General features: G+C 45.3%; 2 protein-coding genes across 2 annotated transcripts in view; one reads left to right on the top strand and one right to left on the bottom strand.

The window, feature by feature from the left end:
• Positions 1–2,374: 2,374 nt before the first annotated feature.
• Positions 2,375–12,337, bottom strand: LOC123993783 (uracil phosphoribosyltransferase homolog). The gene is made up of 7 exons (XM_046296266.1): positions 11,964–12,337; positions 9,714–9,756; positions 9,540–9,609; positions 8,409–8,471; positions 8,166–8,327; positions 3,775–3,873; positions 2,375–2,621 (listed from the first exon to the last, which is right to left on the bottom strand). Exons 1-7 carry the CDS (start codon positions 12,227–12,229, stop codon positions 2,515–2,517), a joined length of 810 nt encoding a protein of 269 aa, XP_046152222.1. The 5' UTR covers positions 12,230–12,337; the 3' UTR covers positions 2,375–2,514.
• Positions 12,338–12,417: 80 nt separating this feature from the next.
• LOC123993782 (iron-sulfur clusters transporter ABCB7, mitochondrial-like) overlaps positions 12,418–17,367 on the top strand; it is a 49,704-nt gene continuing 44,754 nt past the window's right edge. Inside the window, exon 1 of the mRNA XM_046296265.1 lies at positions 12,418–12,755. Within this exon, the coding sequence (XP_046152221.1) occupies positions 12,573–12,755 (183 nt within the window). The 5' untranslated portion in view covers positions 12,418–12,572. The remainder of the gene's footprint in view (positions 12,756–17,367) is intronic.

Below are 17,367 nucleotides of genomic sequence, written 5' to 3'. Positions count from 1 at the left end.
GTTCCGTCTAGGAGAGGTCGACAGTCTAGTCTGGTGTGGTTCGGTCTAGAGGTCGACAGTCTAGTCTGGTGTGGTTCGGTCTAGAGGTCGACAGTCTAGTCTGGTGTGGTTCCGTCTAGAGGTCGACAGTCTAGTCTGGTGTGGTTAGTGGTAGATGTACAGGTCACAGTCTAAGTCTGGTGTGGTTCGGTCAGAGGTCGACAGTCTAGTCTGGTGTGGTTCACACTGTCTAGAGGTGACAGTCTAGTCTGGTGTGGTTCGGTCTAGAGGTCGACAGTCTAGTCTGGTGTGGTTCGGTCTAGAGGTCGACAGTCTAGTCTGGTGTGGTTCCGTCTAGAGGTCGACAGTCTAGTCTGGTGTGGTTCCGTCTAGAGGTCGACAGTCTAGTCTGGTGTGGTTCGGTCTAGAGGTCGACAGTCTAGTCTGGTGTGGTTCGGTCTAGAGGTCGACAGTCTAGTCTGGTGTGGTTCGGTCTAGAGGTCGACAGTCTAGTCTGGTGTGGTTCGGTCTAGAGGTCGACAGTCTAGTCTGGTGTGGTTCGGTCTAGAGGTCGACAGTCTAGTCTGGTGTGGTTCGGTCTAGAGGTCGACAGTCTAGTCTGGTGTGGTTCGGTCTAGAGGTCGACAGTCTAGTCTGGTGTGGTTCGGTCTAGAGGTCGACAGTCTAGTCTGGTGTGGTTCGGTCTAGAGGTCGACAGTCTAGTCTGGTGTGGTTCGGTCTAGAGGTCGACAGTCTAGTCTGGTGTGGTTCGGTCTAGAGGTCGACAGTCTAGTCTGGTGTGGTTCGGTCTAGAGGTCGACAGTCTAGTCTGGTGTGGTTCGGTCTAGAGGTCGACAGTCTAGTCTGGTGTGGTTCGGTCTAGAGGTCGACAGTCTAGTCTGGTGTGGTTCGGTCTAGAGGTCGACAGTCTAGTCTGGTGTGGTTCGGTCTAGAGGTCGACAGTCTAGTCTGGTGTGGTTCGGTCTAGAGGTCGACAGTCTAGTCTGGTGTGGTTCGGTCTAGAGGTCGACAGTCTAGTCTGGTGTGGTTCGGTCTAGAGTTCGACAGTCTAGTCTGGTGTGGTTCGGTCTAGAGGTCGACAGTCTAGTCTGGTGTGGTTCGGTCTAGAGGTCGACAGTCTAGTCTGGTGTGGTTCGGTCTAGAGGTCGACAGTCTAGTCTGGTGTGGTTCGGTCTAGAGGTCGACAGTCTAGTCTGGTGTGGTTCGGTCTAGAGGTCGACAGTCTAGTCTGGTGTGGTTCGGTCTAGAGGTCGACAGTCTAGTCTGGTGTGGTTCGGTCTAGAGGTCGACAGTCTAGTCTGGTGTGGTTCCGTCTAGAGGTCGACAGTCTAGTCTGGTGTGGTTCGGTCTAGAGGTCGACAGTCTAGTCTGGTGTGGTTCGGTCTAGAGGTCGACAGTCTAGTCTGGTGTGGTTCGGTCTAGAGGTCGACAGTCTAGTCTGGTGTGGTTCGGTCTAGAGGTCGACAGTCTAGTCTGGTGTGGTTCCGTCTAGAGGTCGACAGTCTAGTCTGGTGTGGTTCCGTCTAGAGGTCGACAGTCTAGTCTGGTGTGGTTCCGTCTAGAGGTCGACAGTCTAGTCTGGTGTGGTTCCGTCTAGAGGTCGACAGTCTAGTCTGGTGTGGTTCCGTCTAGAGGTCGACAGTCTAGTCTGGTGTGGTTCCGTCTAGAGGTCGACAGTCTAGTCTGGTGTGGTTCCGTCTAGAGGTCGACAGTCTAGTCTGGTGTGGTTCCGTCTAGAGGTCGACAGTCTAGTCTGGTGTGGTTCCGTCTAGAGGTCGACAGTCTAGTCTGGTGTGGTTCGGTCTAGAGGTCGACAGTCTAGTCTGGTGTGGTTCCGTCTAGAGGTCGACAGTCTAGTCTGGTGTGGTTCCGTCTAGAGGTCGACAGTCTAGTCTGGTGTGGTTCGGTCTAGAGGTCGACAGTCTAGTCTGGTGTGGTTCGGTCTAGAGGTCGACAGTCTAGTCTGGTGTGGTTCCGGTCTAGAGGTCGACAGTCTAGTCTGGTGTGGTTCCGTCTAGAGGTCGACAGTCTAGTCTGGTGTGGTCTAGCGTGGTCTGGTCTAGGGTGGTCTAGCGTGGTGTGGTCTGGTCTAGCGTGGTCTGGTCTAGGGTGGTCTGGTGTGGTCTAGCGTGGTCTGGTCTAGGGTGGTCTGGTGTGGTCTAGCGTGGTCTGGTCTAGGGTGGTCTAGCGTGGTCTGGTCTAGGGTGGTCTGGTCTAGGGTGGTCTAGCGTGGTCTGGTCTAGGTGGTCTGGTCTAGGGTGGTCTGGTCTGGTCTAGCGTGGTCTGGTCTAGCGTGGTCTGGTCTAGCGTGGTCTGGTCTAGGGTGGTCTGGTCTGGTCTAGCGTGGTCTGGTCTAGCGTGGTCTGGTCTAGCGTGGTGTGGTCTAGGCTGGTGTGGTCTAGCGTGGTCTGGTGTGGTCTAGCGTGGTCTGGTCTAGGGTGGTGTGGTCTATGGTGGTCTGGTGTGGTCTAGCGTGGTCTGGTCTAGCGTGGTCTGGACTGGTATGCGCGTTTGTCATTCTGTGCCAAAGTATTTCTGTCCAAAGTGTGTGGGGGCGACCGGGTGCAACTCTGTGGTGAGCAGGGTGATCTCTGGGAATTCTTGGAGGATGGCCTTGGCTCCTAGAGAGATGGAGATGAAGAGAGAGAGAGAGGAGGATAATATGTTACCTACCATGTGGAGAAGAGAGAGAGGAGGATAATGTGTTACCTACCGTGTGGAGAGAGAGAGAGAGAGAGAGGAGGATAATGTGTTACCTACCGTGTGGAGAAGAGAGAGGAGGATAATGTGTTACCTACCGTGTGGAGAAGAGAGAGAGAGAGGAGGATAATGTGTTACCTACCGTGTGGAGAAGAGAGAGAGAGAGAGAGGAGGATAATATGTTACCTACCGTGTGGGGAAGAGAGAGGAGGATAATGTGTTACCTACCGTGTGGAGAAGAGAGAGAGGAGGATAATGTGTTACCTACCGTGTGGAGACGAGAGAGAGGAGGATAATGTGTTACCTACCGTGTGGAGACGAGAGAGAGGAGGATAATGTGTTACCTACCGTGTGGAGACGAGAGAGAGGAGGATAATGTGTTACCTACCGTGTGGAGAAGAGAGAGAGGAGGATAATGTGTTACCTACCGTGTGGAGAAGAGAGAGATGATAATGTGTTACCTACCGTGTGGAGAAGAGAGAGAGGAGGATAATGTGTTACCTACCGTGTGGAGACGAGAGAGAGGAGGATAATGTGTTACCTACCGTGTGGAGAAGAGAGAGAGAGATGATAATGTGTTACCTACCGTGTGGAGAAGAGAGAGAGGAGGATAATGTGTTACCTACCATGTGGAGAAGAGAGAGGAGGATAATGTGTTACCTACCGTGTGGAGAAGAGAGAGAGAGATGATAATGTGTTACCTACCATGTGGAGAAGAGAGAGGAGGATAATGTGTTACCTACCGTGTGGAGAAGAGAGAGATGATAATGTGTTACCTACCGTGTGGAGAAGAGAGAGGAGGATAATGTGTTACCTACCGTGTGGAGAAGAGAGAGATGATAATGTGTTTACCTACCGTGTGGAGAAGAGAAAGGAGGATAATGTGTTACCTACCGTGTGGGGTGGAGAAGAGAGAGAGGAGGATAATGTGTTACCTACCGTGTGGGGTGGAGAAGAGAGAGAGGAGGATAATGTGTTACCTACCGTGTGGTGTGGAGAAGAGAGAGAGGAGGATAATGTGTTACCTACCGTGTGGGGTGGAGAAGAGAGAGAGGAGGATAATGTGTTACCTACCGTGTGGGGTGGAGAAGAGCGAGAGGAGGATGATGTGTTTGGGTTGGAGTCCATGCTCAATCAACACTTGCACTGCCTCGATCACTGTGTTACCTGTACCTGGGACACACACACACACCAACATACACTGTGTTACCTGTACCTGGGACACACACACCAACATACACTGTTACCTGTACCTGGGACACACACACACACACACCAACATACACTGTTACCTGTACCTGGGACACACACACCAACATACACTGTTACCTGTACCTGGGACACACACACACACACTGTGTTACCTGTACCTGGGACACACACACCAACATACACTGTTACCTGTACCTGGGACACACACACCAACATACACTGTTACCTGTACCTGGGACACACACACCAACATACACTGTGTTACCTGTACCTGGGACACACACGCCAACATACACTGTGTTACCTGTACCTGGGACACACACACACACACACACTGTGTTACCTAGACACACACACACCAACATACACTGTGTTACCTGTACCTGGGACACACACCAACATACACTGTGTTACCTAGACACACTCACACCAACATACACTGTGTTACCTGTTACCTGGGACACACACCGGGTCATTACTGTGTTACCTAGACACACGGGTCATTACACCAACATGCACTGTGTTACCAAGACACACAGTTCAGTGCTAAAGTGCATGACGAGTCATTTTGAAACCTGAAGACTTCATTCAGTAAGATACCGTGCAGCGGTACTGGGTCATTATGTTACTCAGCGGTACCGGGTCATTATGTTACTCAGCAGTACCGGGTCATTATGTTACTCAGCGGTACCGGGTCATTATGTTACTCAGCAGTACCGGGTCATTATGTTACTCAGCAGTACCGGGTCATTATGTTACTCAGCGGTACCGGTCATTATGTTACTCAGCAGTACCGGGTCATTATGTTACTCAGCGGTACCGGGTCATTATGTTACTCAGCGGTACCGGGTCATTATGTTACTCAGCGGTACCGGGTCATTATGTTACTCAGCGGTACCGGGTCATTATGTTACTCAGCGGTACCGGGTCATTATGTTACTCAGCGGTACCGGGTCATTATGTTACTCAGCGGTACCGGGTCATTATGTTACTCAGCGGTACCGGGTCATTATGTTACTCAGCGGTACCGGTCATTATGTTACTCAGCGGTACCGGGTCATTATGTTACTCAGCGGTACCGGGTCATTATGTTACTCAGCGGTACCGGGTCATTATGTTACTCAGCGGTACCGGGTCATTATGTTACTCAGCGGTACCGGGTCATTATGTTACTCAGCGGTACCGGGTCATTATGTTACTCAGCGGTACCGGTCATTATGTTACTCAGCGGTACCGGGTCATTATGTTACTCAGCGGTACCGGGTCATTATGTTACTCAGCGGTACCGGTCATTATGTTACTCAGCAGTACCGGGTCATTATGTTACTCAGCGGTACCGGGTCATTATGTTACTCAGCGGTACCGGGTCATTATGTTACTCAGCAGTACCGGGTCATTATGTTACTCAGCGGTACCGGTCATTATGTTACTCAGCGGTACCGGTCATTATGTTACTCAGCGGTACCGGGTCATTATGTTACTCAGCGGTACCGGGTCATTATGTTACTCAGCGGTGGTAGGCAGCAGTTCCGAATACCACTGAAAGAATAAACGTTTTGTTTTTGAAATGACAGTTTCCAGATGTGACCATATTAGTGAACTAAGGTTCGTATGTCTGTGTGTTTATTATATTATAACTAAGTCTATGATTTGATAGAGCAGTTTGACAGCGGTGATAGACAGCAGCAGGCTCATATGTCTGTGTGTTTATTATATTATAATTAAGTCTATGATTTGATAGAGCAGTCTGAGTGGTGGTAGACAGCAGCAGGCTCGTAAGCATTCATTCAAACAACACTTTCCTGCATTTGCCAGCAGCTCTTCGCAATGCTTGAAGCACAGCGCTGTTTATGACTTCAAGCCTATCAACTCCAGAGATCAGGCTGGCAATACTATAGTGCCTATAAGAACATCCAATAGTCAAAGATATATGAAATACAAATGGTATAGAGAGAAATAGTCCTATAATTCCTATATTAACGTCAACTTAAAAATTCTTAACTGGGAATATTGAAGACTCATGTTAAAAGGAACCACCAGTTTACATACATTGAAGTCAAAGTTTACATACACCTTCGCCAAATACGTTTAAACTCAGTTTTCACAATTCCTGACATTTAATCCTGGTAAAATTTCCCTGTCTTAGGTCAGTTAAGATCACCACTTTATTTTAAGAATGTGAAATGTCAGAAAAATAGACAATTTCAGCTTTTATTTCTTTCATCACATTCCCAGTGGGTCAGAAGTTTACATACACTCAATTAGTATTTGGTAGCATTGCCTTTAAATTGCTTATCTTGGGTCAAACGTTTCGGGTAGCCTTCCACAAGCTTCCACAATAAGTTGGGTGAATTTTGGCCCATTCTTCCTGACAGAGCTGGTGTAACAGCAGCATAGCCTAGTGGTTAGAGCGTTGGACTAGTAACCGGAAGGTTGTGAGTTCAAACCCCCGAGCTGACAAGGTACAAATCCGTCGTTCTGCCCCTGAACAGGCAGTTAACCCACTGTTCCCAGGCCGTCATTGAAAATAAGAATATGTTCTTAACTGACTTGCCTGGTTAAATAAAGGTAAAATAAAAATAAGTCAGGTTTGTAGGCCTCCTCACATGCTTTTTCAGTTCTGGCCACAAATGTTCCTGAGGATTGAGGTCAGGGCCTTGACTTTGTTGTCCTTAAGCCATTTTGCCACAACTTTGGGTCATTGTCCATTTGCGACCAAGCTTTAACTTGAGATGTCTTGAAATGTTGCTTCAATATATCCACATAATTTTCCTGCCTCATGATGCCATCTATTTTGTGGTAGTGCACCAGTCCCTCCTGCAGCAAAGCCCCCCACAACATGATGCTGCCACCCCCACAACATGATGCTGCCACCTCCGTGCTTCAGTGAATGCACTGTCAGTCCAGGTCTATAACTAGACCGGTGCACACGGTCAGTCCAGGTCTATAACTAGACCGGTGCACACTGTCAGTCCAGGTCTATAACTAGACCGGTGCACACTGTCAGTCCAGGTCTATAACTAGACCGGTGCACACGGTCAGTCCAGGTCTATAACTAGACCGGTGCACACTGTCAGTCCAGGTCTATAACTAGACCGGTGCACACTGTCAGTCCAGGTCTATAACTAGACCGGTGCACACTGTCAGTCCAGGTCTATAACTGTCAGTCCAGGAGACCGGTGCACACTGTCAGTCCAGGTCTATAACTAGACCGGTGCACACTGTCAGTCCAGGTCTATAACTAGACCGGTGCACACTGTCAGTCCAGGTCTATAACTAGACCGGTGCACACTGTCAGTCCAGGTCTATAACTAGACCGGTGCACACTGTCAGTCCAGGTCTATAACTAGACCGGTGCACACGGTCAGTCCAGGTCTATAACTAGACCGGTGCACACTGTCAGTCCAGGTCTATAACTAGACCGGTGCACACTGTCAGTCCAGGTCCATAACTAGACCGGTGCACACTGTCAGTCCAGGTCCATAACTAGACCGGTGCACACTGTCAGTCCAGGTCTATAACTAGACCGGTGCACACTGTCAGTCCAGGTCTATAACTAGACCGGTGCACACTGTCAGTCCAGGTCTATAACTAGACCGGTGCACATTAAGAATATCATTTGAAGTTATTAGCTGAGAGTTCTGCCAGTTGTTCTAATACGTTTGCAAGGCAGGAGAGTTTATAAATTGGTTGGTAGTTATTTAGGTCAGAAGGATCTCCACCTTTGCAAAGGGAGAGGACAGCCCTCCAGATCTTACACACCAGAAGCCATCGTTAAATCTCCAGGAAAAAGGGATCAAGCAAATCAGATCCTGTGGATGTTTTTATATCTATTTTTTGAAAGCACTTAGTAACATCATTGACATAAAATGTTTCAAATGCTGTTAAGGAAGTGAATAAAGGACCCCCTCTGGTGGAACTTTAGGTATTTTCAGAAACCATTTTTTCCAATTGGTGGCCAGCTGAGGGAAAATGGTTATTAAAATCACCACAAATGTCATTTTTTGTCTATTTTTTTTGTGTTGTGGGACCAGAAGTTGTCATAACCTGCGGGAGTTTGACTGACTGAATTTGATCACCTGCTGGTTGTAATGTATTTGTCTATAGTTAATGACGACATGTTAACAACAGGAACTTTTTCAACAATTTCATTATTTGCCTGGCTGAAAAAAACTCCAGGATTAGGAAAAATGACCTAACATTCAAGACATCTGTAATATCTTCCCCTTTTGACAGAGATCTTTTTTACTTACTCAGTATTGGGTACATGAGCAGCACCTTCCTCCTGTTTATGTCTGGGGGAAACTTAGCATAGTAGACCTTAGCCTCCTGGGTCTCTTCATCACTCTGGATCAGGATCTTCCCGATGCGAATGGACCTGCAACAGTCCCTCAGACCCTGCTCCATGGCCTCACCTGGGGGATGGACAGACACAGGTCCCTAAAGAGGTCAGCTATGTGAAATAACAGTAGAGGGGGGGGGGATACCAGACTCACCACTTCTCATGATGCTGACTCCACAGTTACCTCTCTCAAACTTTACACCTTCATACATGTGTCCTGTTGAGAAATGAAGCAGAATGTTATCAGCAGCATGTCACAATGCAGTAATAACATAACCAACAAGTAATCTAACTAACAATTCCAAAACTACTGTCTTATACACAGTGTAAGGGGATAAGGAATATGTACATAAGGATATATGAATGAGTGATGGTACAGAGCGGCATACAGTAGATGGTATCGAGTACAGTATATACATATGAGATGAGTGTGTAGACAAAGTAAACAAAGTGGCATAGTTAAAGTGGCTAGTGATACATGTGTTACATAAGGATGCAGTAGATGATATAGAGTACAGTATATACATATACATATGAGATGAATAATGTAGGGTATGTAAACATTATATTAGGTAGCATTGTTTAAAGTGGCTAGTGATATATTTTACATCAATTTCCATCATTGTTAATTTAATTTATTATTTTGTGGATAGTGTGTTAGGGGTCAGCGTGTAGAGGTTAGGGGTCAGCGTGTAGAGGTTAGGGGTCAGTGTGTAATTAGGGCATCCACCCACAGTGCTCAGAATGACAGAAATCGTATTTAGAATATGGCAATTCATAATAAACAGAACAGGCAAGTCGAGGATGCAACGATGTGAGGTAAGCAGGAATCAGGAGGTGGACTGCGCCAATTTCATTCATATAAACACAGCTAACGGAAACTCTGCTATAGGAGTGGTCACAGTGCACTCTGCACTCTGGGTAGGGGTTAGGGAGTAAGAGTCAGTACCTGTAGGAGTGGTCACAGTGCACTCTGGGTAGGGGTTAGGGAGTAAGAGTCAGTACCTGTAGGAGTGGTCAAAGTGCACTCTGGGTAGGGGTTAGGGAGTAAGAGTCAGTACCTGTAGGAGTGGTCACAGTGCACTCTGGGTAGGGGTTAGGGAGTAAGAGTCAGTACCTGTAGGAGTGGTCACAGTGCACTCTGGGTAGGGGTTAGGGAGTAAGAGTCAGTACCTGTAGGAGTGGTCACAGTGCACTCTGGGTAAGGGTTAGGGAGTAAGAGTCAGTACCTGTAGGAGTGGTCACAGTGCACTCTGGGTAGGGGTTAGGGAGTAAGAGTCAGTACCTGTAGGAGTGGTCACAGTGCACTCTGAGTAGGGCAGCTGGTTCAGTCCTTCTTCCACCACCAGTCTGATCTGAGGAGGAAGATCAACAGTTTCAACTCTTCATGCTCTTTTTTTCCATGAAATGAACGACTGTAGTTACTAGCTAGCTGATGACTTCTTAAAAGGAATCTTACCAGTCGGTCTGCACAGAACACAAAATCCCCTCTGCTGGTTGTCCTGCAAAACACAAACAAACATAATTTGTCCTGCTGAGGCCACAGCATCTTGTTACCTTGCTCCCACGTCTGAGTTGGGTACACACACACAGCGCCGGAGAAGATGACTGATGTTTTTACATGTTCCTAACCGATTGTCATTTTATGTTAGTTTTTTTTGCGTTGTTTGTAACTTATATTGTACATAATGTTGCTGCTGCCGTCTCTTATGACCGAAAATTAACTTGTGGACTTCAGAACAGCGATTACTCACCACAGACTGGCAGAAGCTTTTGTTTTTCCGTTAACGAGTCAGACGAACCTGACATACTGCTTTCCGACATTATCAACATACAGCTGGCTGGTTATACGCTGTATCGGCAGGATAGAACAGCGGTGTATGGTAAGACAAGGGGCAGCAGACTAATGCTTATATGTCAACAACAGCTGGTGCACGACATCTGAGGAAGTGTCGAGGTTTTTCTCACCTGAGGTAGAGTATCTCATGATAAGCTGTAGACCACAATATCTACCTAGAGAGTTTATCTGTGTATTTCGTAGCTGTCTACATACCACCAGACTGATGCTGACACTAAGACAGCACTCAATGAGCTGTATACCACCATAAGCAAACAGGAAACCGCTCACTCAGAGACGGCACTCCTAGTGGCCGGGGACTTTAATGCAAATGTCTATCTTCATGTTAAATGTGCAACCAGAGGGGGGGGGGACTAACTCTAGACCACCTTTAACCCCCACACAGAGATGCGTACAAAGCTCTCCCTCGCCCTCCATTTGGAAAATCTGACCATAACTCTATCCTCCCGATTCCTGCTTACAAGCAAAAAATGCTCTCCGCAGCCAATGTGAGTAACATTCACAAGACCACAGGGCCAGATGGATTACCAGGGTGTGTACTCCGAGCATGCGCTGACCAACTGGCAAGTGTCTTCACTGACATGTTCAACCTCTCCCTTTAAAACCAACAAGTTTCAAGCAGACCACCATAGTCCCTGTGCCCAAGAACACGAAGGTAATCTGCCTAAAAGACTACCAACCTGTAGCACTCAGGTCTGTAGCCATGAAGTGCTTTGAAAGGCTGGTCATGGCTCACATCAACATTATCCCAGAAACCCTACACCCACTCCAATTTGCATACTGCCCTAACAGATCTACACATTATGCGATCTATATTGCACTCCATACTGCCCTTTCCCACCTGGACAAAAGGAAAACTAATATGAGAATGCTATTCATTGACTACAGCTGAGCATTCAACCCCATAGTGCCCTCAAAGCTCATCACTAAGCTAAGGACCCTGGGACTAAACACCTCCCTCTGCAACTGGATCCTGGACTTCCTGACGGGTCGCCCCCAGGTGGTGAGGGTAGGTAACAACACATTCGCCATGCTGATCCTTAACACTGGGGCCACTCAGGGGTGCGTTCTCAGGCCCCTCCTGTACTCCCTGTTCATTCATGACTGCACGGCCAGGCACAACTCCAACACCATCATTAAGTTTGCCGATGACACAACAGTGGTAGATCACTGCCAATGACGAGACAGCCTATAGGGAGGTCAGCGACCTGGCCATGCGGTGCCAGGACCTCTCCCTCAAACTGATCAAGACAAAGGAGATGATTGTAGACTACAGGAAAAGGAGGACCATGCACACCCTCATTCTAATTGACGGGGCTGTAGTGGAGCAGGTTGAGAGCTTCAATTTCCTTGGTGTCCACATCACCAACAAACTAACATGGTTCAAGCACACCAAGACAGTCATGAAGAGGGCACGACAAAGCCTATTCCCCCTCATGAGACTGAAAAGTCTCCACCTGTTGTATTCAGCATTTCACTGTGAGGGCTACTACACCTGTTGTATTCAGCATTTCACTGTGAGGTCTACTACACCTGTTGTATTCAGCATTTCACTGTAAGGTCTACTACACCTGTTGTATTCAGCATTTCACTGTAAGGTCTACTACACCTGTTGTATTCAGCATTTCACTGTGAGGTCTACTACACCTGTTGTATTCAGCATTTCACTGTGAGGTCTACTACACCTGTTGTATTCAGCATTTCACTGTGAGGTCTACTACACCTGTTGTATTCAGCATTTCACTGTGAGGTCTACTACACCTGTTGTATTCGGCACATGTGACAAAAAAACATTTGATTTCAAACACTATATAGCCAAATAAAAACATGATCACCAAGTCAAACACTTACTTGTCTCTGATGATGGTCTGTAATTCTAGTATCTGACTGTTAAGAGGAAGCAGTTTCAGTTGAGGTCCCAGGTTTAACACATCTGGGCCGAGCCCACCACCATTCGGACAGTTCCCGTTCAAACGCTGTTTATTGACGTCATCCACCGCTTCAGAGCTTGGCGCCACCGGAACGCTGTTACTGCTCGCGGCGAACCGAACATGCTTCGTTAAGTTATGTTCTTGGCCGGTAGTAACGTTATTTAACGACTGGTTGTGGCAGGGCATGTTGCTGTACTCACTGTATATTGTTAAAACCGAATAAAGTTCGCTATTTGGTGACAACGAGCCGTACGTGTCGCCTCGTCGGTGACGTCACAACACATCCGCCCGGCTTCAGGAAATGACGACATTCCCACAACACATCACAAGGACGTGATTGTTGAGAAATCGTATCAATCAGAGGAGTAAAAAAAAAACTTACATTACAAGCAAAACGTCGAACTATGATTTAATTTAGGCATATAATGAACACGTGTTTCGAAATAGCCACATCGGTAGTTATTGTGATTTTATTCCTTTAAAAATAATAATGAATGACGACAGGGGGCAAAGGTCGTTGTAATAGAACATGACGTTATCGAACCCGCTTTCCTTTGGTAAGATGGCGCCGCTGTTGATCCCACTGGAATGTGTTTTACACCTACAGAGAAGGAAATTAGCTATTTTACTTCAACCGACAAGTTTTTATCATGTTTGGCGAGGAGGTAACAAACCGAATGGGAAGCCACGGAAACAACAGACTACTTATTTGGTGAGGAGGGCGAAGGACACTGTTCTGACAGTCACTCTTTCGACACAAGCTGACAAGGACACATCAACATGTTTTAACGTTATCCGGTTTTGGGATGACCGTATAAGTGATTTTATAGTAATATGTGTCAGCTACCAGTAAGTTAAGCTAACCGAGCTTGTGGTGCCTGTTTTCACAAGATTGCCATGGCTTGTCGATGTTTTTCTAGGTTGGTAGCCTTGCCTGTTACTCGACGTATCCGGCAAGTTGAGGTGAAAGTGACATGACTAACTAGCTAAATATACTTTGAATACTAACTAAAGTTACACCTCATACGTAGCTTGCTGGGTTATTTTATTTTTTTGTCACCGAGGTATATAGTTTGTGGGCTCCAGTGAGTGGGTCACGTGTTGACCATTTACAGTTGTCATTTGGTTGAAGTTCTTATCCTTCCACGTTTACAGGAGTAATTAGGGTTAAGTGTCTTGCTGAAGGGCACATCGACAGATTGTTCACCAAGTCGGTTCAGGGATTCGACCCAACGCTCTTAACTGTCTGCCTACTTTGGAACTGACAGTGAGAGTGTCAGCACACAGTATGTCCCGTGAGATAAGACTGGGCATCCCAGCCTTGAACCGACTGATATTGGCTGAACTTGGCAGACACCGTTGGCGTATTCATTAGGCCAAATGTGTTGCAAAACGTTTCTTAAACGGAAGCGAACGAAACTGGGAGGGGCCTACCTGAATTTGTCCAATAGAAACACTAGAAATGTTCCGTTTTGCAACTGTTTGGACTAATTATTACACCCCAGGTTGTATAAGTCAGCTAGTACTACTGTTATGATGACAGACTTTACTCAAAGTAGTTGGACAACACTGTCAAGGTGGTTTTACAAAACGGATATAGAAGAGGATCCTGTATGTTCTGGCACACAGCTAGCTCTTGATGCCTAAATTCATCTCTATAGGTTGTTAAACGAGTTTTCCACCAGGAGCACTGTCTCAATTTGTTCCTGACACACGGGTCGCTCTCTCATGACTCCGTTCCATAAGTCGAAGGTGTCTTCTGTAGGGGGGAGTTTTAAGATCCCTGACGTTTGGTCTCAACATTAACATGTATTGCTTGTTAAATACAAATTGCTTGCTGTACGGTTTTGGAAGCATAAGGACCTTATCTTTACTATTAGCGAGAAATAGTTTAAAAAAAAATGTAAGGTTAAACTGCCTTGTTAGAGTTATGCTTCCCAGACGACCGTATCTCCATGTTACAACACTTGTTTAGGGATAACAGATGGAATATGAGGCGACCAGTTGTGCTGCTGAGCTATCTATCTATCGTGGCTCTGAACATGTGTCAGATGGAGGCGCCCATTGCTGTATGTATCTGTGCTAAACTTCTACAGTGAGATATTTGTGCGTTTAACTTTCTCACTCATCATTATTTACAATTCCTTCAGGATTACCGTGATCATAGTAGCATACACATTAATGTAGAAGTTTTTAGAAACATATTATATTCTTATTTACAATAAGTGACTCCAAAATGACACAATACATCATTTACCATTCAGTTCAATTGGGCACAAAATAATCTAAACACAAACTTTTTTTTTTTAAAGCATCAACAAATGTGTAGTCATGCTATGAATATGGGACCAAATACTTTTCACTACTTTAATACACAAGTGAATTGGTCCCATTGATTTTGGACCCCTAAAATTAGGGGACTGTTTACACGTACAAAAATGTCTGTAATTTGAAAACTGTTAACCAGCATACATGATCAGTTCTGTCTGATAAATAGTATAGAGCTGTAATGTACTCAGTGAATTGGATGTTTGTTTCCCCTGTTCAGAGACCATTACTAATTAAAGTTGTTGGGTGTATATTCCAGCCAACATCCTCTTATTACCAGGTTCTGACCTCTTAGATAGTGCAGTTCCTGCTATTAGCTGAAAAAAAAGTGTTTGAAGACCCTTCCTCCCTCAATGCTACAGGGATAGTTCACCCAAATTACAAAATGACATTGGTTTCCTCACTGTTTGCAGTCGATGGACAAGGGACCTTTATTAGCATTTGTGCATGTCTAAATCATCCTAAAGTATCAACAAATTGATTGTGTAACTCTGACCTTTCAAACATGTTTTTCTGCCTACTTTCTGCTCTGCTTTATATGTATATATGAATGTATTGCTGACGACTGAGTGTGGAATAGTGTTGACCTAAATCTACTTGCAAATGTAGTGCAAGACTTGAAGATGGCTGTCTGGCAATGATCAACAACCAATTAGAGGGTGCTAATATAGTCCTCTTCCTTGTGTGTATTAAGACCCCTAGACTCTTTCCACAGCTTGTTGTGTTACAGCCTTATTCTACACACTACACGGCCTTATTCTACACGGCCTTATTCTACACACTACACAGACTTATTCTACACACTACACATCCTTATTCTACACACTACACGGCCTTATTCTACACGGCCTTATTCTACACACTACACGGCCTTATTCAGACTTATTCTACACACTACACAGACTTATTCTACACACTACACGGACTTATTCTACACACTACACATCCTTATTCTACACACTACACGGACTTATTCTACACACTACACATCCTTATTCTACACACTACACATCCTTATTCTACACACTACACATCCTTATTCTACACACTACACGGACTTATTCTACACACTACACATCCTTATTCTACACACGACACGGCCTTATCCCACACACTACACGGCCTTATCCCACACACTACACGGCCTTATCCCACACACTACACATCCTTATTCTACACACTACACATCCTTATTCTACACACTACACGGACATATTCTACACACTACACGGACTTATTCTACACACTACACGGACTTATTCTACACACTACACGGACTTATTCTACACACTACACGGACTTATTCTACACACTACACATCCTTATTCTACACACTACACATCCTTATTCTACACACTACACGGACTTATTCTACACACTACACATCCTTATTCTACACACTACACGGACTTATTCTACACACTACACATCTTATTCTACACTGTCCTTATTCTACACAGGAACATCTTATTCTAATGTCTCTCAGAGGAACATCTTATCCTAATGTCACTCAGAGGAACATCTTATTGCTAATGTCCTTAGAGGAACATCTTATTGCTAATGTCCCTCAGAGGAACATCTTATCCCTAATGTCTCTCGGCCTTAGGAACATCTTATTGCCTAATTCCACACAGGAACATCTTATTCTAATGCCTTATTCAGAGGAACATCTTATCCTAATGTCACTCAGGCCTTAACATCTTATTGCCTTATCTCTCAGGAACATCTTAATGTCTCTCAGAGGAACATCTTAATGTCTCTCAGAGGAACATCTTAATTCTCTCAGACGGCCTTATTCCTCACACTAATGCCTTATTCAGAGGAACATCTTAATTCCACACAGGAACATCTTAATTCCTCAGAGGAACATCTTAATGTCCTCAGAGGAACGGATCTTATTCTCAGAGGAACATCTTAATGTCTCTCAGAGGAACATCTTATTCTACACACTACACGGCCTTATTCTACACACTACACGGCCTTATTCTACACACTACACGGCCTTATTCTACACAGCCTTATTCCACACACTACGCGGCCTTATTCTACACAGCCTTATTCCACACACTACGCGGCCTTATTCCACACACTACACGGCCTTATTCATCAATCTACACAATCTACACACAATACCCTATAAAGACAAAGGGTAAACAGGTTTTTAGACATTATTGCAAATTTATAAAAAATTTAAAACGGATACTTTATTTATTTATGTATTCAGACCCTTTGCTATGAGATTTGAAATTGAGCTCAGGTGCATCCGGTTTGTTCTGATGAAACCAATATTGAACTCTTTGGCCTGAATGCCAAGCGTCACGTCTGGAGGAAACCTGGCACTATCATACCCGGAAGACTCCAGGCTGTAATCGCTGCCAAAGGTGCTTCAACAAAGTGCTGCGTAACGGGTCTTAATACTTATGTAAATGTGATATTTCTGTTTTGTTTTTTATACATCTGCAGAATTATCTAAACCTGTTTTTGCTTTGTCATTATGGGGTATTGTGTGTGTGTAGGTTCAGGGGGGGGGTCAATTTAATCCATTTTAGAAGGCTGTAACCTAACAATGTGGAAAAGGTCAAGGGGTCTGAATACTTTCCAAGACATAGATCTAGTCTAGGTGTATTAATACCTGGGTGTTGTAATTGACCACAAACTACAGTGCAGATTTATAAGAAAGGACAACGAAGGCTGTACTTTTTAAGCAAACTACAATCTTTTAATGTTGACCGTGTTCTATTGTCACTAATTCATCGAACGTATCTTAACACAGTTTATCATTTGCTGGTATGGAAATGCTAATGTCTCTCAGAGGAACATCTTATTGCTAATGTCTCTCAGAGGAACATCTTATTGCTAATGTCTCTCAGAGGAACATCTTATTGCTAATGTCTCTCAGAGGAACATCTTATTGCTAATGTCTCTCAGAGGAACATCTTATTGCTAATGTCTCTCAGAGGAACATCTTATTGCTAATGTCTCTCAGAGGAACATCT

The sequence above is a fragment of the Oncorhynchus gorbuscha genome, linkage group LG13, assembly GCF_021184085.1.
Source record: "Oncorhynchus gorbuscha isolate QuinsamMale2020 ecotype Even-year linkage group LG13, OgorEven_v1.0, whole genome shotgun sequence".
Lineage (NCBI taxonomy): Eukaryota > Metazoa > Chordata > Actinopteri > Salmoniformes > Salmonidae > Oncorhynchus > Oncorhynchus gorbuscha.
This window is presented reverse-complemented; position numbering and strand designations above follow the sequence as displayed.

Coding starts and splice junctions, on each gene's coding strand:
- LOC123993783 (XM_046296266.1), bottom strand. CDS start 12,229: ATGCCCTGCCACAACCAGTCGTTAAATAACGTTACTACCGGCCAAGAA. Junction 8,328..8,408: donor AGTCAGCATCATGAGAAGTG/GTGAGTCTGGTA, acceptor TCCATCCCCCAG/GTGAGGCCATGGAGCAGGGT. Junction 2,622..3,774: donor GCTCTTCTCCACCCCACACG/GTAGGTAACACA, acceptor CCATCTCTCTAG/GAGCCAAGGCCATCCTCCAA.